This window comes from Aricia agestis, chromosome 3 (genome assembly GCF_905147365.1).
Source record: "Aricia agestis chromosome 3, ilAriAges1.1, whole genome shotgun sequence".
NCBI classification, from domain to species: Eukaryota; Metazoa; Arthropoda; class Insecta; order Lepidoptera; family Lycaenidae; genus Aricia; species Aricia agestis.
This window is the reverse complement of record NC_056408.1, coordinates 19,316,480-19,342,939: the sequence shown is the minus strand read 5'-3', so window position 1 is coordinate 19,342,939 and position 26,460 is coordinate 19,316,480. Positions and strand designations below refer to the sequence as shown.

The following is a 26,460-nucleotide window of genomic DNA, read 5'->3' as shown; positions in this document are numbered from 1 at the left end:
CTTGATGGCTCCAGCTGACGATCCCCGCTGCAGTGATGGTGCGGCTGGTGTTCTTGTGGATCGTCCGATTCGGCGAGATATGGTGGCAACTGGTTGGTGATTGTGCTCGTGATTCCTCTTCCCGAGATGGATGGTCGCTGATGATGATGGCGATGACTGATGAACGTGATAGTATGTTGTCAGCCAATGTTGTTGCCGATTTTGTTCGTAGATTGTTGTCACGTTCGTTTTGGCACGTTCTGGCTTCCGCGCGCAGTCGAAGTATATTAAGGTCAGCGAGTTTTAATGTATGCGCGCTGCGCCTTAATAACCGTTTTTTGATGATCCGCTCCCTTCTTCCGATTTTCCGTTGATTCGATGGCGGCTTCGTCAGCGTATCTTCGTGAAGGTTGAGGTTATCTTTTTATGGCAGCTCCAACTATATTTCTTGCCACTTATTAATTCTCCGAATATAATAATGATTGCGGAGCGACAGTTTCACGTACGTGTTCTCTCTTTGATGTCTGAGTGGTAAGTTATGGTTATAGTTACGGCTAGCTTTAACTTTTTTAAAGTTACAGTTATAGTTAAAGTTAGTTGGTGGAACCCACCCTAAATATTCTAAATTCTATTAAAAATCTACCGTCTTAGCAGTCGACGTCGACTTCCACTCAATCTTCTAACCAAAAAAACATTTTGTCTGATTTTGACCCTGCTTATAAAAACCAACGTGTTGATATTTGGATTAAGAAAGTAAATGAGTGTGCTACCGTCTACGGATGGGACGATACAACTACAGTACATTTTGCTATGCAAAAGTTTCAGGGTTTGGCCAAAGTTTGGTATGAGAGCCTGCCGACAATATTGTTTAACTGGATTGAGTGGCAAAATAAATTGTTGAACGCTTTTCCTTCTGAGCAAAACTATAGCCAAGCCCTGGAAGACATGTTAAAAAGAAAAGTACATTTAGGAACCTTAAAGTGTATTTTTACGAAAAACAAGCGTTATTGAATCAATGCAACATAACCTTGAACATTTTTTTTTATTACTAACAAGCAAATTTTTTGTGAGTGGCTTCATTTTGATAAGACGAACAACATTTTTATTTTCGAAAAATCTCGAAAGTGGTAGCTAACAGAGATAGAAAGGATTCCATATGTTGACTTGATGGTCCTAAAATATGGATTGTTTTATTTGTAGGACAATGTTACTCTTAAATTATGTAACTATTAATCTATCAATATACACAATATCAGCTCGGTAGGGTTCCGTTATAGGGTTCTGTAAATCAACAAAACTTGGTTGACTACTGAAAGTCGATTCTACAATGTTTCTCCACTGCTCCCTATCCTAACCAATATCTTGTTCATGCTTTAGTTAATTGAAGTATTACTTAAGAAAATTATGTCACTTAATGTTAAATGAGATTTCTCTTTCTTTCAGATGTAAACGCTTCCAGTGTTTTGATAAAATTGGAGAAGACCAAAGAAAAAGTGTTTTGGAATTATTTTATAAATATTCCAGTAAAGATGAACAAGATTGTCATCTACATCATAGAATTAGAACGTAGACAATTTTGTTATAGTTGATCTACATAGCCTCATATCATTTTAAAAAATTCAACAGCGGAGACCTCGAGTCAACCGTGAAGATGAAGATGATCGCTTCATGCATGAACTATCTTTCTATTATACATTCAATCAAGAAAGTATCGGGAATGGACAGTGTTATGGTTCCAATTTTTTTTTTTTTGTTGTTAGATTGGCGCAACTGTTTTCCATATTGGCGCGGAGTTTCAGTTGCTTAACTGTTATTTATATACTGTTTTTAGTTACATCGTATCTAGTGTGTATTGCAAATTTCATACTGGACAAAAACATCGAACAAAGAGTTTGTCTTAAATTTTGCATCGCCAATGGAACTTTCGTGTTTGGAGTCACTGAAAATGTTACCGAAGGCATACAGTGAATCTACTTTATCAAAAATACGTGTTTATGGGTGGTAAAAAGCATTCAAAAGCGGTCGAGATGTGATGGAAGATTTGCCTCGCTCTGGTAGGCCAGCAATGTCTGCAACTGAAGTTAACATCGCACACAAGTGAAGGAATTAATGACTAATAAGTAACGAGTAATAAGTTTGCACTAAAAATTCTTGCCGGAAGGTCAAACGGCAAATATAGAATATAATTTGAGAGTTATGCGGCATTTAAAAGATTAAATTCGACGAAAAAGGCCATATTTGTGGAAAGAAAATTCTTGGATCTTGCAACACGATAATGCGCCTTCGCACAAGGCTATCATTTTGAACGAACTTTTGACCAAACACTCACAAATACCATCGAGCAACCACCATATATGGCTCCAGCCAACTTCTTTCTTTTTTCTAAACTCAAATTACCACTTCGTGGTACCCGTTTTCAATCGACAGAAGACATAAAAGAGAATTCGCGGCGAGGACTGAACTCAATTCCGGAAACAGCGTTTAAAAAATGTTTTGATGATTAGATTATTTGTTGGCGTATCTAAAGGAGCATACTTTGAAGGTGATAAAAGAAATTTGGATGAATAACAATTTGTGAATTATGGATCTTTTCGCGGTACTTTCTTGACAGAGTAGTTAAGTACGGACAGAATCCCAAGAAATTCCAGTATGTGCTGAAGCATTCGAAAGTTTGCATGGAATCACAAGAGGAAGATTACGTACAATCCAATCTAAAATCACAAGTGCGCTGTTACCAAAAGATGGTAGAGGCCATCATAACACGAGGCCCCATGAAGTGCCAGATCCAATTAAAGAGTTGATTAAATCACATATCAAAAGTTTTAAAGGAAGACAGTCTCACTACTCCCTGCGTGATTACCCTAACACAATGTATTTACCAGAAGACTTGAATGTAAAAAAATTGCATGAACTATTTTTAGAAGAGATGCAAATGCAGGTAACATACATTCATCTTCAAGACTGAATTCAACATAAAATTTGGCCTACCAAGATCTGATACTTGTTATATTTTTAAGGTCAATACCTTAAAAATTAAATGTACCTCTGACGATCAAACAAAGGCAGACTTCACTAGACAAACAACTACACTTACTAAAAGCCAAGAAATTCCGTGAACTAAAAAGTAATTATAGACGCAAAGCAAAATAGGGAGCGTGTATGGTTTTATCGTTTGATTTCATACAGAACTTACTGTTACCACATGTAAAAACAAGTGATGTTTTCTACTCAAGGCAGATGTGCCACTACCTCTTGGTGTTCATGATTAAGCCAGTGATGATGCTACCATGTATTGTTACACTGAAACAGAGGGGAAAAAAGGAGCTGATGTGACTTCCTTGCTTCTTCATTATTTTAACAATAGTAAAATAGCATCAGATACTCTTATACTATTTAGCGATGGATGCGGAGGTCAGAATAAGAATCATGTAATGGTGTACTTCCAAAAATTTTTGGTGCATGTACTAAAGTTATTTAAAACTGTACAGCATGTCTTCCCTATAAGAGGACATACCTTATTCAAAGATGCCAGGAAACACCCGTCTCCTTTCAAAGTAATTCATGTTACGCTGGATATGTTTTTCAACATAAAAGATGAAATAATGCCCTATTCTTGAAGGTTCCCAGGCCGACCCCTAGATTGCGTCAGGCACGTATTATTAAAACTTCTGATAAATATGATACCAGGGTTGTATTTACAACGGAAACCGTAGCTCTGTGGAATTCTCAATCAAATACTGGTGTTATTGGGTTACTGGTGTGCATCGAAAGTATTCAGCATTTATACAGAAATGTTATTGAATCTCAGTACCTTTCCTTTTTATAAGCGTACCTATAAAGTGAGTAAGGTGATCCTTACTCACCTCCTAGTCTTCTTATATTGCCAGAAAAGTTGACCGATGTGATCATCGAACTCTTTTTTGGCAATATAAGAAGACTAGGAGGTCATAATAACAATCCGAATGTTCAACAATTCATGGCAGCGTATAAAAAGACTAACGTTTATTGAAACTAGGGACAAATTTACTCCATTCCACTCGAAGAAATGCCAATTCTGACTTGTGGAAACCCAGTGACGAGTATAAATAGTACTACTGATGGTTATCGTTTAGATTTTTAGAATTACAGTGAGTGGGTGACGAAATAGGTTTTATATTATTTCGTCAAAAATGCAAAAATAGTGGTAAATGGCAGGAAGCTATTAGAGAAGATTTGCAATCACTAGAGGAAAATGAAACATGGAAATTAATAGATAGGAAAAATGAAAAGACGGTGACATCAAAATGGGTATTTTGTTTAAAGAGAGACTCAGATGGGAAAATAGAGCGATATAAAGCTCGTCTCTGTGCACGAGGATTTACACAAATAAAATATGTGGATTATAAGGAAACATTCTCACCGACAACCCGCTATGACTCCATACGAATTGTATTATCTATTGCAGCTAGGGAAAATTATGAATTTCAACAATTTGACGTACAGACAGCATTCTTACATGGAAGGTGTCTATATGGAGGTACCTGAGGGAATGCTGAGCCTGGAAAAATATAAGCTTTGAAAATCCTTATATGGTTTTAAGCAGTCATCACGCTGTTGGAACAGAAAATTTTCTTCTTTCTTAACTAACTACGGTTTTGAAATGTGCCCCTCAGTCAATTGGGTATTTCAAAAAGGGAAAAAATAAAACGAGCGAATAAAAAAATAGTTTGCGACTGATGATGAACATACTGTTTTAATAACATGAGCGGTATTAATTTGACTAAGCGAAAAATAAACTAAACTAACGACTAATATTGATTTATAATAAAATCCAGAACGAGCTTACAAAATGTGGATTGCGATTAATCTATTTCAGATATTAAAATTCTATCCGAGCGACTGTATTACTAAGTGAGCGACTGAAAATACATAGCGGGCAACTTCAATATTAAATATAGATTCAATTTTTCTAAGTGAGGTTATTTGTTATGAGCTACTAAAAAGTTCATTTTGAGCAAACTTTTGTGAGTTGCTTTATTAGTGATAATTGGTTACTAATATTCTATTTGAGGCTTTATATTTTATATTTTGATACGTGTTTTAATGAAAACTACATATTGTTAAATGCGTGCGAATTCGAATGGGGTCGGGGCGACGAATCGTCGCAGTCAGGTGAGTTGGGCTGCGGACCAATACGACTTTTTTGGGTTAGGTTAGATGGCTAAGGCGGGAGCGTGGCGCAGCGAAGCTCCCGCCTTAGCCATCGTGGTTATTTTTTTGTAGACCACCCAGAACTCTAATATACGTCGAATCATAATTGAAGCCAGTTGTTTTTTTTGGTATAGGTCGCCATTAAAATTTTACCCATTTTTTTGACGTTCCGTTAAGGATTATAATTTGTGTAATTTATTAATGATTTTTATATATAAACGGGGTTTACGCCCCTCCCTCCTCCCCTCTCCTCCCCTGCCCCCCTAAATCGTTGGGTATGATTCTAAACTTTTACCGTTATATAATTTAAGTTCCTACAAATAGAACAATACATATTTTGGGATCATCAAATCAAAGTATGAAATCCTTTCTATTTCTGTTAGCTACCACTTTTTTTTCACATATAAAATTGATGTTCCTTTTATCCAAATGAAACTACTCACAAAAAATTTGCTTGATAGTAATAAAAAAAAATGTTCTATCCCTGTCCGTAGTAGTCCCTGAATAATTTCATATTCATTTTTTTTTTGTTTTAATGTGTGCTCATTATACTCTGCTCATTAGTGTATTTTTCAAAGTGGTTTTTGGTATTCGAAACACTTCATTTAAGATAAAATGCCGCTCAGTATAAAAATTACATTTGCCAAATATTGAAAAAAATGCAGGACGTAACGTTGACACTCAAACAGATATTAGGTCGCTCAAAAATTATAAAGCTGCTCATTTTGTATTTTAAGTAACTCAAATAAATAATTTCTAAGTTGCTGTTCTGTTAATTTCTCACTCACACTCAGTCGCTCAAATAGTAATTCTATAACCCAAATTTAGTAATTTTGACACCTAAAACTGTAATTTACAGTCACTCGATTAAATACTACCCTTGAAGACAAATCTCGGACTGCACTTTTATTCTGAAAATTATTAATAATGAGGTTGACTGCCCAGACCTTCTCCAAAAAATAAATTTTACTGTACCTTCCAGATCAAGAAGATACAATTCTTCACTTACTTGTGAAACCTATCAATTATCTTTGCAAAGAGCTTAACATAGATCCCTATACTACCAAAAGTACTAAATTTCGATCGGATTACAAAAAGAGGTTTTTAGCGGGTGACTGATAGGACTTCTATATCACAAAATTTTATTTATTTTCATGTTTATTGTATATTTCGAGTAACTATTGTATAACAACTAGTATGTTAAGGATAAAATATTAATTAAAAAATTAGAATAAGTATATTTTAGTGTTGTATGAGTAATGTTGTGTGTTCACTGTGAGGTTGCTAACTACGTCGTATTTCTCTAATCGTGAAAACCTCTCATTAGCTTTCTTTTTCTATAATGTCGATTCTATTGTATTGTAAGTTAAAGCTGTTGGTTTTCGAAAATAAATAAATAAATAAAATATAAATTTAAAGTATCCTACTATAAGTCTAACCATTCACTCAATAGCTCAATATACTTAAGGCTGTAATATAGCTCTTTGTTATACTTTGCTTGGGACGGGTGATCTATTAACAACCTCGTCGTTAATATGCCACCTACCCTTTTATTGTCAAGGACTATATTATACTACTCCTTGCCATAATAATCATCAATGGTAATAATTCACTAATCATAAATTGTAAATAATTCATTATCTTATCCTAACTCTCAACTATCATAGTATAAAATATATTTGAGAATACTAACCATAGAAGACTAAGAAAATAACATTACTAACCCTGCCACCAGTCACCACATCTACTCCGAACTAACCATGGTCAATGAGTGCTGCAGAGCGCTGGAGGAGGCATTGCGGAGGAGAGACAGAACCTTTGAAGAGGCTATGGCCTCCATCACACGACTAACACAAATCATCCAGCACCTCATGGAGGATCGGCGGCATCATGGTGGCAACTACAATCAGCCCATTATCAACAACGGCGAAGCAAACATAAGACCTGAAACTTTTTAATCGGGACTTAACGCGACTTATTTAAGTAGTAATGCTACTACGAGTCAGTCAGTCCCCTCGTGACCACGGCCGTTGCAACACGGCCGAAACGTCGAGAAAAAGTATGTACTCGTAGTAGCATTACTACTTAAATAAGTCGCGTTAAATCCCGATTAAAAAGTTTCATTATAATGCAACGCGAAAGTTTAAAATGTTAAACATAAGACCTACTGCGGATGCGGTCCCAGACAACAGCGCTCCTAGCATCTTAATTAACCTTGACGATCTTAATGATCTGTACCCATTTTATGAAGCCTCAACAAGAGCACCCACTCCTGCACCCACCCAAGCGCTTCCCCCAAAAAGGCGAAAATCTTGATTTCGTTAGAAAAGGTAAGAGTTATGCGATGGAAAGAGAGCGTACAAATAGGTAAATAATATAATTATAGACACCTAGCACTGCGCGGTCGGAATTTGAACTTTATAGTATCGTAGCATGAGTCGTTATTTCTTTAAACGGGTTTCGCTAGTGGGAATTCTGTTGGTACAATAAATATATATTCTGTGGTACAGCCTATAATGAAATTGTATCACAATTTGGCTGCCCAGAAATTGATTTATTTGCTTCTAGAATCAATACCAAATGTAAAAGGTTTGTCCCCTGGAAAAAAGATCCCGAAAATATCGCTGTACTGCATATACCTTAAAATGGAGTAAATATTTTTTCTATGCCCTTTTTCATTAATTCTAAGGTGCATTAGAAAAATACAATCTGATAAAGCAGAAGGTATCTTGGTATTACCTATATGGAAATCCCAACCCTGGTTTCCCATGTTACAGCCTCTGTTAGTTAGTGAAATGTTAATTTTCCAACCCAAATCAAAATTATTATCTTCTTCTTACAGAGAGACACACCCCCTTCATCAACAACTTATCCTGGCTGCAGGGCTGCTGTCAGCGAAGCATTCGTGAGAAGTGGCACTTCAAACTCGGCTTTAGATATTATGCTCAATTCACTGTCTAGCAATACTATCAAACAATATGATAGCACACTTAAGCTATGGTGGAATTTTTGTAATAAATATAAACTAGACCCTTATCAAACGTCAGTCCCATTTATTCTAAATTTCTTAAGTGAACGTTTTAGTTCAGGTGCCTCATTTGGTACGCTTAATACCGTTAGATCTGCTATTGCATTAATAATGGGACCTAAAGTTAGTGCAGACGAGAGAATAAAAAGATTCTTAAAAGGTGTATTTAAAATGAAACCACCTAAACCAAAATATAATACAACTTGGGATCCAGGCTTAGTGTTAGAATATCTGTCTAAAAATTATACCAATGATAATTTAGACTTACCAAAGGCTACTAAAAAACTTGTTACAATGCTAGCACTTACCACTGGACATAGGGTTCAGACCTTGTCTCTAATTAAATTATCTAACATAAAATTTACACAAAGCAGCGTTCAAATAAAAATTCCAGACATTATTAAAACATCAAATAAAAATTCTATCCAACCAATGTTATATTTGAAATCGTTTACGGAAAAAGAAATTTGGCTAATAGCATGAAGGCTAGTAGAAGGTAGTAATGGTAGTCTACACCATAGTAAAACCGTCTCAGACAAGGAGCTTCGTATAATTATGGTAGAACTTCACTTACAGGTAAGTTCGTTTAACCATTTAATTGTTATTAATCAAATTTACTGTTTTGTTTCAAACGCATACGCAACCGTAACTGGTATAAGGTGAATAATAAACTGGGAACTAAAGAAAAATGCATTGCATGATGTTGTCATGATGTTACGGGATGTTTCCCACAGAAAAAAGTGTTGGCGTCACCATACTGACATGACCTTTGCGGCACATCGTGGGTCTTTGGTACCGCAGCAGAACTATGCTCGATGAACAGTGAATTATACTGATAATTTAATGAAAGTAGCAGAAACCCATCCTGATTTATTTGAAGGATTTCAACGGGGTTACTTCGGTATTAAAAGGACAACTAAGCAATTTTCAAGACAACCCATTGATCTGGTTTTAGAGCAAACTATCAATGCAGATGCTGCAGGAAGACTTACAGGTGTTATACACCTTACTAATTCAATTTCAGCCCGTCAACGTTGAGCTCGAAACTATGATGTAAGATCTACGGTAATTAGTTACGTTTGCCAAGAATTGGGACTACAAACTCACCAATATGTTTCTTCAGATTTGAATCAGCACAATATGCAGAAAAATATGAAACAATTAATGAAATTTATTGAAACATTTGAACAGTTTATTAATCCATTCAGCTCGAAAGTACCAAAAGATCATTTAATAAACATTTCATCTGGTAAAGCTACTTAACCGGTAGTCATTTTTTCTCAATATTAAAAATAATGGCGATTGTCTTCGGAATACGTTTATTTCTGTCATATGTCATACGGACATAAGTCGATTTGAAAAATCTATTAATAATTTTTCAAAAGATTTACGTGGGAGAGCCCAATCCCCTACCCTATTCCCTTCCCTACCCTCCCCTATTCTCTTCCCTTCTCTACTCTCCCCTATTCCCTTCCCTTTCCTTCCTTACTCTGCCCTTACCGTTGCTGGCCATTTAAGAGGGAACAGGGTAACTGTTCCCTCTTAAAAGGCCAGCAACGCACTTGCAGCTCTTCTGATGCTGCACTCGCAGCATCAGAAGAGCTGCAAGTCCATGGGCGACGGAAGTTGCTTTCCATCAGGTGACCTGTTTGCTCGTTTGCCCCTTTTTTCATTAAAAAAAAAAAAAGATTTGGAAAAAAGAAGAAAACTCAAATCGGTGGTGCAATTGAAGAGGTAAGTTCAGTCATCGCCTTGCATCGCTAGTCCCCACCCTCGCAAAAGTCAGTGTTTCTAAACATGTTCACCTGTAACATAGTAAAAGGAGGGCAAGTAAGTTATCTTCATACAAAGGCACCGAGCGCGGCTTCTATGTGTGCGCCATAGTATCAATGCATCGCTACGTACGGCACACAACAAAATCTCGGCCAGTTTTAGAGGCTGGTACCGCTGGTATGAAGATAACTTACTTCCCCTCCTTTTACTATGTCTGTAACATCTGCACTGAATCCCACACTGATGGTCCAATTTGTTCGATCTGTAAAAGTCAATACGGATTCGGCTGCATTAAGATAACAAAGGCTGGATACAGACGTTTAGGCGATAGGAAGAACTCCTGGCGCTGCCCGAAGTGCAAATCAAGCCCATCGGTCTCACCAGTCCCCTCACCTGTTCCCTCAATTTCATACGCGAGCCAGCTAGACAAGATACAAGGACAGCTCAACGATATACTGATGCAACTTGCCTCGCTTCCTACCCTGTGCCAAGACCTAAAGATTATTAAGAATGACATCTCCGATTTAAAAAGCTCGGTCGAGATGGCACATGCGCGACTTGACACCGTCCTGGGCAATGGGCTTTGGAAGATAGAGTCAAGGATTTTGAGAAGATCGCTGCTGAGATCCCTACCCTGCAGAAGGATATAACCAGACTGAATGCTGAGCTCGAAGAACATGACCAGTTAGCCAGAGCAAATAATGTCGAGATAAAGGGAATCCCCCACACTAAAGATGAAAATCTTTTTAACGTTGTGCAGAAAATCGGGAGCTATTTAAATTTTCCAATTAAAAAAGAAGATATTAATTACATCGCTCGCGTACCGACTCGGCTTCCTAACACAGTCAAGCCCATTATTATGTGTTTCCATAGTCGGTACCTAAAGGAAGACCTAGTGGCCACTGCAAGGAAGCGTAACCTGAACACCCAAGTCGTTGGTTTTTCGACTTCATCTCCGTTTTATATTAACGACCACTTAACTCGTCACTATAAGAGTTTGCTCTCTAAAGCGAAGACCCGTGCCAAGGAGTTTGGTTTTAAATATATATGGGTGCGACATTCTAAAATTATGGCCCGAAAAAACGACACATCGCCGGTATTCCAAGAAAAAAACGAGAGGGACCTTGTAAGAATATCCTAATTAATTTTAGTTCAATAACAGTAATTAATTCTAAATTAATTAACTCTTGTTTCAAAATTATTTTTAAGTGTTACGATACAATAGACTATACTTCCTAGTATAAATTTATCTTTATAATACTTTCAGTTAACCTTAGTTGTATATTATTCTTTGTCATAGTTTATGTAACTGTGTCTGTAAACAGTTTGAAAACCGCTGGTATTGAACTGGGTTCCTACTACTTGCATGCCGTTCTGATTAGACGAAGAAATTTCATTCAAATAACACCTGTAAGTAAATCTTTTTTCATGGAATTATCGCTCGTCGGTCTTTGCCCTCACTCGCTATCGCTAACCAGTTTTGTACGCGCTGTCTTATCGCCGGGAGGTCGAGCAACTGCGTGAACACCCAGGCTCACCAAACTGCTCGTCAAGATCCGCAGTATTCCCAAATTGAAAGAGCGAGAAACAGCAGAGCTCGACAAAGCGCCAGGTCTGATGCTATTCTAGATTGGGAAAATATAACTCAAAAATATTTCACTAATATTAGACATGGATATATGGCATGTCCAGTTGGTGCTTTCCAAAGAATTCTATTTAAACTGAGGGTGCTTTCTTACATTATAAAATTACCATTATTTTTATCGTATTGAATTTCAGCATAAAGGATCGCCCCATGCTCACATGATGTTATGGTTGAACGAGCCTTTTGTACCCGGTGATACAACATAACGAAATTTCAAGATTTGTCGATAGCATAATTTCGTGTAATGGAGATGATTTACCGGAAGAACTTAGACGAATAGGTACAATGACACAAACCCACACATACTTGCAGGCCAAATTCTGAACGATTGTGTCGTTTTCGGATATACCTTTACACCCCTTCATAATACCTTTTTACCCCATGAAAGAAACCACAGTGCTTGTAGAGCTTCCCAAAGACGATGTAGCGTACAAAAAAGCAAAAGATATTTCTTAAGGCATCCAAGAGAAAATTCAATATATTCCGAATGACATACACTCATTCGAGGATTTTTTGGACTGGATTGGCGTTAATTTCGAAGACTAAATTTTAGCCATTAGAAGTTCCTCGACTTACAGTTGTTCTTCAGCGTAGACAATTTTAACTATACACAAGAAAACAATTTAAACTATACACAAGATTACGTGTAAAGTTAAAATTTTTCGTATGTCCATACATACAATGGGGATTGTCCATTTTTTTTTTAATTTTGCTCATTACAAAAATATTTCGAGAAATAAGGTCAGTGATCGTTTTTCTGTATATAAACGAAAAAAATACCCATTAGTTACTTATATTTTTAAACAAATATGTTTAACCTTTGTTTGACCTTCAATGGCGTTAAATTAGCAATAAATTCGACCAACATTACGTTTCGAACTTTTGGTAAGCTTCTCGTATCAGCTTTCACATAATGAGAACTTGCATTTGACGAATCAGCCATTATAAATAAGATTGAAAGGAAAAAAAACATACTGCAGAAGTCAATTATTGGCCGCCGATGATGACGTCAGAGCGAAACTTTAAAACTTTATTGAGAAAAAACTAGCCAATGAATTTCAAAATAATTTAATTTATATTCTTAAAATACCCTATTTTAACGAAAAAAAATATAAAAAAGTACATGTGATTTTTTTTGGACAATGCCCATTTATATTAGAAGATTCGTTTGCATGCGCAGTGTATATAGTTGACTACATTAATAAGGCTGATAGAGGGATGTCACGTCTTTTGCGTGAAGCTTTAGACGAAGTGAAAAAAGGCAACAAAAACATTTAAGAGTCATTACGATCAGTATCAAATGTATTTTTAAATTCTAGCTATATTTCTGATCAAGAGGCCGTCTATGTTCTCGCTGGTTTACCTTTGTCACAAGCGAGCAAAGCAGAAACGTTCATAAATACTAGTTTACCCCAAGAACGAGTCCATATTCTAAAGAGTAAGGTTGATTTACAGAGTCTGGCTCTTGATTCCCCAGATGTTTTCCAAAAGAGTGCTATTGACTATTACTCAAAACGACCTATATCGTTAGAAAACATAAGCCTTGGTCATTTTGTAGCATATTATAATATATTCTCCAGAAATAAACAATCCAATAAAAGATTAGTAGATCCTGTCAATGTTAGTTCTCATCAGGCAGTTGACAATTCTTAGTGTGTTGATGAAGCGGAAGGGAACTGGATACCTTTTGCAAGATAATTTAGGATACTTACATACCTACGAAATAGAACTACGCCACGAAAAATACGATTTCATCGGTATAGTTATTTTGACGATCCAGACTTTTTTTAGGGAAAGACTGTTAACAAAAATTAGGAATGCAGAGTTAAACAGCGAAGAGGAAGAGGTTCTTGGTAGATAAATCAACGAAGAGGCATTCGAAGGATATGAATTTGAAAACTCAAATTGGAGCAGTGGAAGAAGACTTAATTCCTGGTGGAAATCCGGGACCACAGTTGTGTGGCGACCCGTCTACTTTTATTGCGCAACCACCTCAGTTGTCAGAAGACGATTTCTTAGTTCTTGCTAGCAAATTGAATAACGCTCGAAGAGACACGTTACTTCATATCTATCAACACTTTTCCTTAACGTCTACACCTCCATTAAATTTATTTATTAGTGGTGGGGCTGGTGTCGCCAAAAGCGTAAATGCTAAGTAGTAAACGACGCTACCAACCTCAATCATCATACAACTAGATTTTTTAGCCTTGTTCAAGAGTTATATAAAAATTTATCATCCTGTACCGAAAGAATGTCATAACTCATAAATCTCACATAATGACCATTGTCTGAAACAATACGGTCAAGCAGAATATCTGGATGCTATCAAACCGCTGTTTTCAAATTTACCAGAAAATGATGCATTGTATGAAATATCAAATAGTGTAATATATGATCAGAAAACAAAATATGACGCCAAATGTCTAGTAGAAAAAATAGGCTCCTTCATTCATTTGTTCACTAAATATATGGCATTTAATATTGACAAAAGTTTATTTTGTAAGCAAAATTCTGCAGTCCGTCTATATGAATATGAAAGTTACTTTAGACGTTTTAAAGGAATTAAAGAAGTTCTTGATAAATATTAGAACCGACGAACATTTTGATGGAATTGTAAATGATTGCCGAAAAATTAGATGTTGAGTTTGAAACTTCGAGATCCAGACCTGATTATCTCGAAGACCAGACAATTAATGATCCGAAAATGCCAGTTACCGTAGCAAGCGCGGAAAGATCTTTTTCTAAATTAAAACTAATAAAAAATTACCTGCGCCCAACAATGAGCTAGGAAAGATTAACAAGCAACAATATCAATAGAGGAGGCCATATTAGACCATATAGACATCCCTCCCCTACCCTATTCCCTCTTAAAAGCTCTCCTGATGTTGCGAGTGTCCATGGGCGACGGAAGTTGCTTTCCTGAGGTTACCCGTTTTCTCGTTTACTTTCATAAAAAAAAATCGAGGAAAAAAGGGGCGCTTCATAGGTTTCGCGCACAGGCGCCGACGGGGGTCGGCTCGGCCCTGAGTAACACAGGATAGTTTTATCCTGGAAAAATTTACGGTTTTTGCGCGATAAATGGCGCAACTCCCGTCATCTAGTACTAAATATAAGATTACCTTTCTTTCGAATCGCTCGACAACAGTGGTGAGTAGCAGGGCGGTAATGATCATGACGATAGGGAAGGTGAAAGTCAAGATCTCCGGACTGACGCTGTACGTGCTACCGGTCGAGAGGAGCACCGAAAGAGCGTACGTCTGTATCGACAGAGTCCCGTTCATCGCGCGAAGGATGAATAATATGCTTATTAGATAGATCCACCTCCGCCATTTTCTATCTTTAACTGAAACATACAACTATCATTACATTAACCCATCAAGCCCCATAAGCTTACCGGTGAGCGAGACACAATAGAATAACAAAAGATTTCCAATAATCCGCGATCGAGGGATTCAACTAAATAATTATAAGAAAACATTTTTTTCCGTAAGGATACCATATATTCCCTTTTAGGCAGTTTTAGGCCGGCAACAGGTGCGTTGCCGGCTACTAAATAATTATCAACTAAATAATTATAAGAAAACATTTTTTTCCGTAAGGATACCATATATTCCCTTTTAGGCAGTTTTAGGCCAGCAACAGGTGCGTTGCCGGCTACTAAATAATTATCAACTAAATAATTCGAAGAAAACATTTTTTCCGTAAGTATACCATATATTCCCTTTTAGGCAGTTTTAGGCCGGCAACGCACCTGCATGTCTGATGTTGCGAGTGTCCATGGGCGACATTAATTGCTTTCCATCAGGTGTTTTTTTAATACTACCAAACAAGCTATAATATGTCTTATACCGGTAACCGGACCGATAGGAGGTAAGATATAATATTTACTCAACCAAGATGTAAGTGGAAATTTTAAGATAGAGCCATTAGTGAGATTAAATACCCACACATAATATCTTTTGTAGATACTTCGGGCAGCGATTTATAAACTTCGTCCGCTTTTTCCATAGCTGCCACTTCATTCGTCACTGTTGAGTCATTTTTGTGCAATCCTCTGAGAAAAGCCACAATTTCTCGGGCTTCCTGGAATAAGGACATATTAAGGTTGTGTGTTATATTAGCTAAAAGCTAAAAAATGTACGCTGCGGTGTCAGGGCTGTGCTCTGTAGCTAGAGTCAAATTTGAGGTAGGGCAGCATTGGTTACAGGTAGGGCGGAGGTAAAAAAAATATCATAATTGAGTGGATTTCCCAAACCGCTTTTTTACGCGGCAAGGCTGAAAACTATCCTATTTTTTCAAGATATTGTTTTTATTTTTTGTTTTAATCGTAAAGCACAACGTTTATAATATGGCCCTATCATTATATTTTAAAAATAATTATTATTTTTCAAGAAAATTAAGCAAATATAGGCGATTTCCAATTTTGGTGGCTTGTCGCCGACCTATTTTACTCAATATCAAGATCGATTAACTAAAAACTAGACGTATGATTCGATTTTAATTTTTATGTAGTCGTTTTATAATAGTTGATCATTCAAAATATATCAATTTTATTATATTAAGTACTGTAGTATAGTTTTACAGGCACAATTTAGGTCTGTCGCCGAGAATTTTCCAATTTTGGTGTCATTTACAAAACGATATTTCTACAAAACACCAGTGATTCCTAAAGCATACAAATTACGTCATGCACTTCATTTAGTCACGCGCTAACCGGCTTAGGAGGTCGTTGTGTGCTGTGCCGTACCAGTTTCCCGCCAAAAATGTAAGTAAACCGTTTCATTGCAACACCCCCGATTTTATGCAATTTTGGTGTACTTAAATAATCATACTTGTGGCAGTAATATTTTATTGTTATTTTGAGTAATGGTAGAGCTTTGGTTTGTTTATTGTTTAGTAAATATGTTATTATTTTAGTACACGTAGTTTTTTTTTAAGAATTTTTTTCTCGCAATTTCCAATTTTGGTGGGACAATTTTGGTGGTTTTGGTGGCATTTTTAGACCCACCAAAATTGCTTCATCACACCAAAATTAGAAAATATAAATAAAAATGTTTATTTACTAACACCAACATTGCTTCATGAGACCAAAATTATAAAATCAATTGATAAATCTAATTAAATATTAATGTAATTACTATTAAATCGAATATAAGTCGAAATATTAGGATAATAGCACAATGTACCGCCTTGTGCCCTCTTTTCCCTTGCCTCGTAATTTTACTATGTACTTTCATGTCTATAATATTGTTTTTTTTACTGCATTGAATTTTGAACTAATTGAGCGCGCTCGCACGTATCTTATGAAGTTAATTTATTATCATTGATATTTGTTCTTTTCTCCTAAATTTGGATATTTATATGGTTTCTTTAGTACATACTGTATTAAAAAATATTTAGGAAGATATTGGGACATAGGTCGTATTACAATTGTGTCCCTTTTCTACTTTGGCTATTAACTATACCTATTCGAGATAACAGCGCTGAAAGAGTAACTTTTTTTACTTTTGTGTGAGCAAACTCATAATGCTACGGGACTTGCCCATACAAATCACAAAAAATGCTGATACTTTCACAGTAAACTCTATAAGGGTATACATAACACTATTTTTTTATCCTGTAGATAGATATTTTCAAATTAAGAAGGTATTCTGTTACAGGAAGCCGAAGAAAAAAACTAAACAAACTAGAGCAGAGCAGTTACAAAGAAAGAGAGAGTCTGAAAGAAAGAGAAAAGAAAACATCAGAAAAGATCCCCTCAAGCTTGAAGAACTGAGAAGAAAAGAACGCGAAAGATACCACAGAAAGAAAGCTGAAGGCAAAATTGTACCGTTGTCCGAATTACCACCTCGAGCCCGTAGACTGAAACAGAGACGAAATTATATTAACTTCAAAGCGTACTGTGAAAGAAAAAAAAGAAGAGGTTCACCTTCAATACTATCCAGCTACATTCCACTACATAATTTATCCATCGAAACAACGTCACAGCAAACACATCAGCCAATTTCAAATTCACCTCGAGTTTTGCGATCCCATAACATAAGTCTTACTTTTACCGTTGAAGCTGCTCCTGCTGCTCCGATTGAAGAAACATTATCCATCGATGCTATTCAAAGAAGTACACCTGTTAATGAGACCGCTTCTCCATTTATAAGTCCCAACATAAGCTGCATAAACTCCCAGTTCTATGTCTGGGCGAAACAGTCCGCAGTCAGATATTTCTACAAGCACTAGCATCTTTAAACGAGAACTGAACGACCAACTTAGAAAATACCGAGAACAGAAAAAGTCCCAAATAAGATTACTTAAGAAAGCTCTTCTGAAGGAACAACAACAAAAGTTTTTGTATGTCCAAAAAAAGTTGGGTGTAGCAAACGCATGGTAAGTCCTAAAAAAATCAGTCCTAAACAAAAAAAAACTACGCAATCTTGTGAAAAACTTCTTTGAAGATGATGAAAATAGTCGAATATGTCCAGGCAAGCAAGATTATATAACAAGAGGTGGTTTGAGAAAGCAAAAACGATATTGGAATGATTCTTTAAGAAATTTACATCGAAAATATCTTGAGAATGGGTACCCACCTATAAGCTATATTACTTTTACAAGAATGAGACCATTTTGGGTAATTAAGCCAAGAATCGAAAACCGTGAGACGTGCATGTGTAAAACGCATGCTAATATGGAGTTTGTGATATCATCTCTGAAGAACAACAAGATTATTCTTGAAAATTCCATAACAGCGGTCTTAAATACTTTGACTTGTGAAAAAACTACGGTTGACTGTTTACTACGTAAATGTGAGGTTTGTTGTAATAAAATGTTAAGTTTCAAGGAATTTGACAACTCAAAAACCATTTCATACTATGTTTGGGAGAAAGCAGCCAAAAGCTATACTAAAAACAATAAAGAAAAATATATTAATGCAATTGCAAAAGTTAACAAAGTGGACACTCCTAAAGATGTAATTAAATTGTTTTTAAAAACTATAACGCCATTTATGGCTCATTGTGGAAGAATTAAGAATCATTACGCTTCTGTAAAGAAAATAAAAGAAGAACTATCTGAAAACGAATGCTTAATACACGTTGACTTCAGTGAGAATTATAACACAAAATATGGAGAAGAAGTTCAAACAGTTCATTTTTCTGGAGGCCGATCGCAAATAACTTTACACACTTCTGTTATTTATTTTAAACATGTAGATCAAACTATTCCCCAGTCGTTCTGCACTATCAGCAAATCCTTGCGTCATGATGCGTCCGCAGTCTGGGCGCACTTAGTGCCAATTATGGAGCAAATTAATGAAGACGCTCCTAATGTTAGCACGCTGCATGTTGTTTCTGATTCACCATCCACTCAATATAGAAATAAAAAAATATTTTACATCATAACCTAACTAAAAATTTATCTCCCCAAATTAACAACTGTCGTTTGGCACTACTCAGAAAGTGGACACGGAAAAGGTGCTCCTGATGGAATCGGCGGAGTTCTCAAAAGAACAGCAGATCAACTAGTAGCCTTTGGTAAAGATATCCCTGACATGGAGACTCTTGTCGAAAAGTTACAGAGTGAAGTATCCGGAGTAAAGATTAAAACTGTAGAAGATCATGAAATATCAGTAAAAGATTGGCATTTACCAAAACAACTCAAGCCATTCTCTGGTTCAATGCAAGTACACCAAATTGTATGGAATATTAAGTCAACAATCGGTTTAGCTATGCGTTCACTATCTTGTGTTGAGCCACTTTGTTTTTACAATGCCATAGAATGCCCTCACGGTTGCCATCTAGGTTTCTATGAAATACCTAAAGAGAGTGAACTTGTTCCAGATGAAATTATTTCAAGTACACCCTCTTCTAAACAAATTGTAAAAGACAATAGATTGAGCATAAAGAAACCTGCTATACACTGCTTCAAAGCATCCGAGCCATTTTTCTTAAAAACGAAGAACATAATATCACAAAACAAAGTCAACTTGTCAATAGATATGGATAACATCATGGATTGTGAAAATTTGCTTCCAAGCACTTCATTCTTTGAAAACATCAACTCCAATATACTTACACAGTTTGAACACTCGGCAAGTGATATTGCAGAGGATAAAAAAGAAGACAGATCAAGACTGTCTAGCAGTAGTAGTGGTGAAGAATCTATTTTTAATAAAGTAATAAAAAATCATTTAGAAACTTCAAAAAATATTGAATCATACAGTGATAAGGATTTAAACATATTTGTAGATACCAAAAGAGCCAAAAAACCACTAAAGAAGCGCAAAATTATCAATATTGACAACGATAAAGACTTAAACATGTATTTAAATAACAATAGAGCCAAAAAACTACCAAAGAAACTTAGCATCATCAATAGCGACAGCGATGAAGACTTAAATATATTTAAAATAAATAGCAAGAGAATCAAAAAACCGCCAAAAAAGCGCAGAATTGATAATAGTGAAAGTGATGAAGAAAATATATTTGTACTTTGATTTTTTTATTTAAAATTTGAACATTTGATGTTATAAAAATAGGTAGAGTTAGGGTCCTTTGTTTTTCAATATTATTAATGCAAAAGTTTGTTCTATGGATAAAAAATTACAGTAATAATACCTAGGCATTTGATTTTTACAATTTTAGAGATTTTAGGATATAGTGAGTATGGTAAAGCGTACGTACTCGGCAAGTGTGCCATGTTCCATTCTGCTGATGCTGCGCACTTTCCGGGTAGGCACGCTTTGCCACAATCACTGTAGTCTGTAACTTTATATTATCTAGAATTTATTCCTTGTCTAGAGTGGTATAGAATATGTTTTTTTTACTTATTTTAACTTTTTATGTTTGCGAAGATTTCTTAAGTTGTTAATACTTTGATATTGTTAATTTTTATACGTCTTAGCAGATGATTAGTTTGTAAGATAAGTGTTGATTGTTGATTAATAATTACCTTTATAATGAAAGTTTATTTAAAGTATAAGAAGTCCCAGTATTTCGTTATTCTTATAATAAGAAATCTTTATATCTTTGTGTTATTTTAACAGTAGTAACAATAATACTGTGATTGATTCTTTTAAGAATTATATAAAATAATTGACATGTTTCCTATTAATTTTTATGTAACTTACACTACTGCACTCCTTACTCCGTTGTAAAAGAGCTTAAGGACTGTTGAAAATAAAAGACTGTAATTAGTTGTAACTTGTGGGAATAATTAATAATAAATGATAATTACAAATTATATGCCCAACATATTATTTCATTCGGTAAGTATCACAAAAAATTCTATTATACTTTTACCACGAATAATAAAATGTTATATTATTATTGGTACATTTTTTTTCTTAATAAAATATGTTGCCCAGTCATGGGATCATCTTTCAAACTAGACAATCATATTAAGATGATATTTTGTTAAAATATGCTACATATTCGGTTAGTCTTTAAAATATATAAGTAGGTACAGCCATTAGGATTCATCTTTTAAATATGCTAGTACATTGTTCTGTCCATCTTTAAAGCTGCACACTAGCTTGAAATGACATGAATTTTAAGGTAAAGTTATTCAGGTAGGCAAGTAGATCTGTTACCAAAAGGCAATTTTTATTTTTATTTTTTTACTGCAGTACAAGGTTTTTTCCATCCAAATATAATTTTGGTGGGGTGTAACAATTTTGGTGGTATCATTTTCAATTTTGGTGTCAAAAAACCAATTTTGGTGGGAGGTCAATTTCGGTGTCAGGAATAACATGATTATTTAAGGGAATATTCTTATTCTTGTTGATAATTTAATTAAAAGATAGTACTCTCTAACACCTAAAATCAAATTGAATAAAAAAAAATCATAAACAAAAATTTCCACCAAAATTAGTAAAAAAATGCTAGTTGTTGAAATCCACTCAATTGCTGATCTGTCCTCGGAGCACGGGCTCCTAAATCAATTACCATGTATACAAAGTTTTGTTAGCTACAAATTTTTTTTAAGTATCACAATGATATTTTTATAAGGTAAGGAATTGCCCCCCTCCAGCTACGGCCGTGTGCTGCCAAAATAAAACTTGATACAGATGTTATGTCGCAGTCATCTGGTTGAATCTGCTATTTGATTGAATGACTAGCTACTTCAATGAATGGACTCATGAAATTGAGAGACTAAAAGACAATTCCTCAAGTCGTTGATTATAACGTTTAACGTCTAATTTAATAAGGGCCAACTCGTCAAGTCTGACTGTAAATTAAATGATTTTATTTTATAAATACGCTAGTCATTCAATCATATATCAGATACAACAGATGACTGACATTTACACAACTGCAAATGTTTAAAGCACTTTGAACAATCACACAAATCGAGTCTAACAATTACAAACATACATCAACTTTTCCTCGTTTAACAAGAAACGCCGGCGACTCGGGGGCTCGCAGTAAAAGTAGAGTCACTAATACTGGTACACCAATCACGGAGTACACCACATAGTAATAGTCTAAGTAGGCGCCGAGCGCGTACATTATAATAACTCCGATATACTGAACGACAGGCAGAAGGACCGCCAGCGAGCCCCGTATGTCGTCTTGGCTGATCTCCTTAACGTAAATAGGGACGCATAAAAATAATCCGCCCGACGCCACCCCACCGAATAATCTCGAAATCACGAGTGTTGTGGTCGTAGGATAAACGACTTTCATGATCCAAGATATCTGAAAAGAAAAAAGTTCTTTTTACTACCCAGTTACTTTGAATAAACATGTATCTCGAAAACGATTAAATCGTATAGAGATAAAATGAGAATCATTTTTAACATTTTACATACGGATTTAAATTGTCGCCCGCCTGGAATCCAGTGAACAATAAGTGCAAACCGCGTGTGTCACCTGTGTCTATAAGTGTAAACCCGGATACAGTTAGTGTTGTGTGTCGCAGTGAACCTACTGACTTTCAGTGTATTGGAACACAAATATTAGACAACTCGAGGGTAGTCGTAGAACCGACCGCCCGGTGCAAACGAAGACGTCGCGCTCCTGCAGTCCCCTCGTGACCACGGCCGTTGCAACACGGCCGAAACGTCGAGAAAAAGTATGTAGGTACTCGTAGTAGCATTACTACTTAAATAAGTCGCGTTAAGTCCCGATTAAAAAGTTTAATGAGAATCATTTTTAACGCCGATCATTTTAAATGCAAACCAAAGAAGTCAAATCAGGGGCATAGCTACCGCTGCAATTATACGGGCTATCTGCCAGCAACTCGGGCCCCCAAAGGCACGCTACGCTTCTGAGTCGAATCCTAATTTTAAACAACTGTCAACAGTGTGATGATGTTGACCATTATGGTTATAAATTATAATGAATACCTTACCTAGGTACTCATATGTTAGCAAAATAATAGGTAGCTATGGTTTAACACTTATTTTCGATTGAAATTGTTCCAGTTAATAAAAAAGGTTACCAGTTGAGGAAATGCAAGCCATAATATGCCAATTTTCCTTCCATATTTGTCAGTTATGTATCTAAAAATTATAACTCCCAGAATCGCTGATAAGTTTATGATGCTGGCTATCCATGCTAGATCTGAGTCTGATATAATACCGCCTATGGGCGACTGCGCAGACTGCAGCAGCCTCGCAGTCGGCGACATCCATCCGATTTCGAAACCGTAAGTTAAGGAAGCGCCATTTACTGAAACACAGTAGTAGCAGCGTTAAGGGGACGATGACGACGACGCAGGGCGACCGCCAGAGGGCCGAGACAAGCGGCAAGCGATTATCGTAAACGCCAACGCCAACGCCACAAAATGTATGGGATTTGACATTAGTACATAATCGCTAGCGAAGCGATGACTTATGTCAAATCGCATACATTTTGTTAGCGTTTACGATAGTCGCTTGCCACTTGTCTACAAGGCCGCAAGGGCAGGGCGCGATGATGACGTCATTATGGAGCTCGCATGTTATTGCATTCCAGCGGTGCGTCAAGCGGTGTGACCGTGTTGTAGTATCTTCTAAAAGCACCTTTAACAATCTTTTATCATTACGAGTTATTGGTTTTAATAACAGTAAGTACGAGTTAAAATAATTATTATAGGTAGGTATATTATATTATAACAACAATGTGTATTTGTTTGAGATTGTACCGCACAATCAGCACTGATAAGTACTACTAACAAATAATATTTGTGATCCTGTCGTACGTTCATCTGATGGCAGAGTGCTGCCATAAGACCTATGCGGCAGCAATACTGTCCTTGAATACTTAGATGCAAACGTACTGCCCGTACTGGAGGTGGCAGCGCTGTCTATCATCTGTACAATATACATACATATCACTCAAATTATTATCACTCACCTAATAATGTAAGCATCCATTGCATTCGAGTGTTGCCTTTCTTTATATCTTCGTCATCAGAAGGCATATTCCCGAGCCTGAGAAAAACCCTCAAGTCGGAAGTTCCTTTTGATTACTAGAAAAAGTGAGAAAAAGTGGAATTTTCTTGTTATTTCACGAAATACGAGAATATTGTTAACAATAATTTTTGCCAAAAAGGTTTTCACTAAATGAAAGCTGTTGAAAACCTTTTTGGCTTTTTCGTTAGTTTTAGATTTTTCAATACAAACAGTATCAACACTTAACAAATTTCCAAAAATATAGGGGTAACAAAACAAAGTGATAATACTTTAGGGTGTGTATGAGTTCACTGTGAAAGTAGCAGCCCTGAAAGAGTAACATTTTTAATTTTTAACATTTTTAAACTGGCTTGGTCATACAAATCACCAAAAATGTACTCTTTCAGTGCCACTACTTTCACAGTCAGCTCCATATATGCATTTTTTTTTCGAAAGGGTCTAAGCTACTGGTCTGGTTAAGACCACGGTAGTTTAATCGTGGCTATAACTAGTCTGTTGCTAGTTGGTTTGGAGATAAACAATAAGGGGGCCTGGCCCCGTCCCCTAAAGTCACACGTGTGACGAAAGCTATTTGGCGATGAGTAAAATGAAAATGCCGTGTCGTCCGGGAATAGCGCTTTTTGTACTAGAGGAAGGATGGGCAAATCGGACGTGTAGAGATTGTAGAGAATTGGGGAAAGAACCGAGCCCTGCGGTACTCCAGCCTCTAAATTTCTAGGTTAAAACAGAATGCCTTTGACTCTAAAACGAAATTTACGGTTTTTGAGGTAGTTACTTATTATTATAACAAGACTATCGGAACCATATTATATGCAACACAATTAACTCTAAAGTACCTATTGTCACTTTTATTACACTCTGTATCATGATAACTCAACTACGTTAAAAGATTTTTTGAACCTATGTGAAATAAAAAATGTCGATCGTTACCATATTGCAAAGCAAAGTATAGATGTTTAAAAGTTACTTAGTAGGTCTTACCACTTGTTTATACTTCTATTATTCTATATTTTTCTGCACTTGGAATTCTTGCGTTAACATCTGTTTAGTATTGTGACTCTACATCTCTTAATAACGCGGAACTAACTGATTTTGTTTCAACATTAATAATAATATTATGTATTATATCATTATCAGTCAAGTAAATATGGTTTTTATTGTGTACACATAACGAACGTGTTATCTATGTTCTCACTACACAAATTGATATAGCCAAGATCGTAATGGATCAGTGGCGGATTTACCAATAGGCTAAGTAAGCTGGAGCCTAGGGCGGCAAATTTAGCCCCATTTTTTATCGTACAGAAATAAAAAATCCCACCAGAAACATTTCATGTTCTTATACAATATTGCCGAGATGACCACAATATAAGGTTAACGGTTTACCCTGTGAAAAAGATATGAGATCTCATGTAGAGTCAAGCTTCTGAATCTACTACACGGCCTAACTCTACTGACCCTAACTTAAACAAATTCTACATACCAGTAAATATGTATGTATGGCTTCGCCGTTTCGTTACCGCACAGCAACAGAATTTCAAACTTTTCAAAGGTCAGTTATAGGGGCGCACAGTGTGATAAAAACCTCGATTTTGTTTCACCGCGTTTTTCTTTCAAAATACTATAGTTGATAGCTATATAAACATTAGAGTAAAACTCCGAGATCGATATTCTTTGTAGTTATTTTTTTAAAGAGTGTCAAAGTTGGCGTTTTTCCGGGTCAAAAATTTGCATAAAAATTAATTAAAAAAAAACTAATCAAGTAACATTAATTTTGTATATACCAATTGAACAAGCACTTAATACTTTACTTTTTCTCCGAATTTGGTTAACCTACTGTGATCAAGTAGGGAGATATTTATTTATTTAGTAATTTTAGTTTTTTATTTTAAATTTCGCGATTAGATCGAATTAGAAAAAGTTTTAAGCATGAAATGATAGTGTGAGTAATCCTTTATCAATGTTATCAAAAATCACACTCTAATAACCTCTGTGTCAGAAGTTATATCGTATTTAAATTTTTTTTAATAAAAATTCGGATTTTTTGTACCTAAGGTTGTCACTAAAGGTCTCTTGTTTGATTTATCCGGTTGATACGCAAATTCGCAATCGATATCCTATACAAAAAATATCAGGATCACGTTTAGGTAGGTCTAATAATAAAAAATCTAAAAAGTGAAAAAATATGACGTAAATTAATGATTTTATATGCTCAAACAGTATCTAATCAGTAATCACCTTCTGATGTAGTCGGGGAAAATAAAATATCAACTTTAGTGACAACCCTAGGTATAAAAAAATCCGAATTTTTATAAAAAAAAATTGAATTGGATATTACTTCTGACACAGAGGTTATTAGAGTGTGATTTTTGATAACATTGATAAAGGATTACTCACACTATCATTTCATGCTTAAAACTTTTTCTAATTCGATCTAATCGCGAAATAACAAATAAA

General features: G+C 35.7%; 1 protein-coding gene across 1 annotated transcript in view; it reads right to left on the bottom strand.

Annotated features, from left to right (window-relative positions):
- Positions 1 to 25,086, bottom strand: part of LOC121740411 (facilitated trehalose transporter Tret1-like) — a 36,643-nt gene extending 11,557 nt beyond the window's left edge. The window contains exons 1-6 of the mRNA XM_042133099.1: positions 24,985 to 25,086; positions 23,945 to 24,059; positions 23,049 to 23,278; positions 21,980 to 22,303; positions 15,563 to 15,698; positions 14,735 to 14,958 (exon numbers count right to left, since the gene is read on the bottom strand). Of these exons, the coding sequence (XP_041989033.1) occupies positions 14,735 to 14,958; positions 15,563 to 15,698; positions 21,980 to 22,303; positions 23,049 to 23,278; positions 23,945 to 24,011 (981 nt within the window). The 5' untranslated portion in view covers positions 24,012 to 24,059; positions 24,985 to 25,086. The remainder of the gene's footprint in view (positions 1 to 14,734; positions 14,959 to 15,562; positions 15,699 to 21,979; positions 22,304 to 23,048; positions 23,279 to 23,944; positions 24,060 to 24,984) is intronic.
- Positions 25,087 to 26,460: the final 1,374 nt, after the last annotated feature.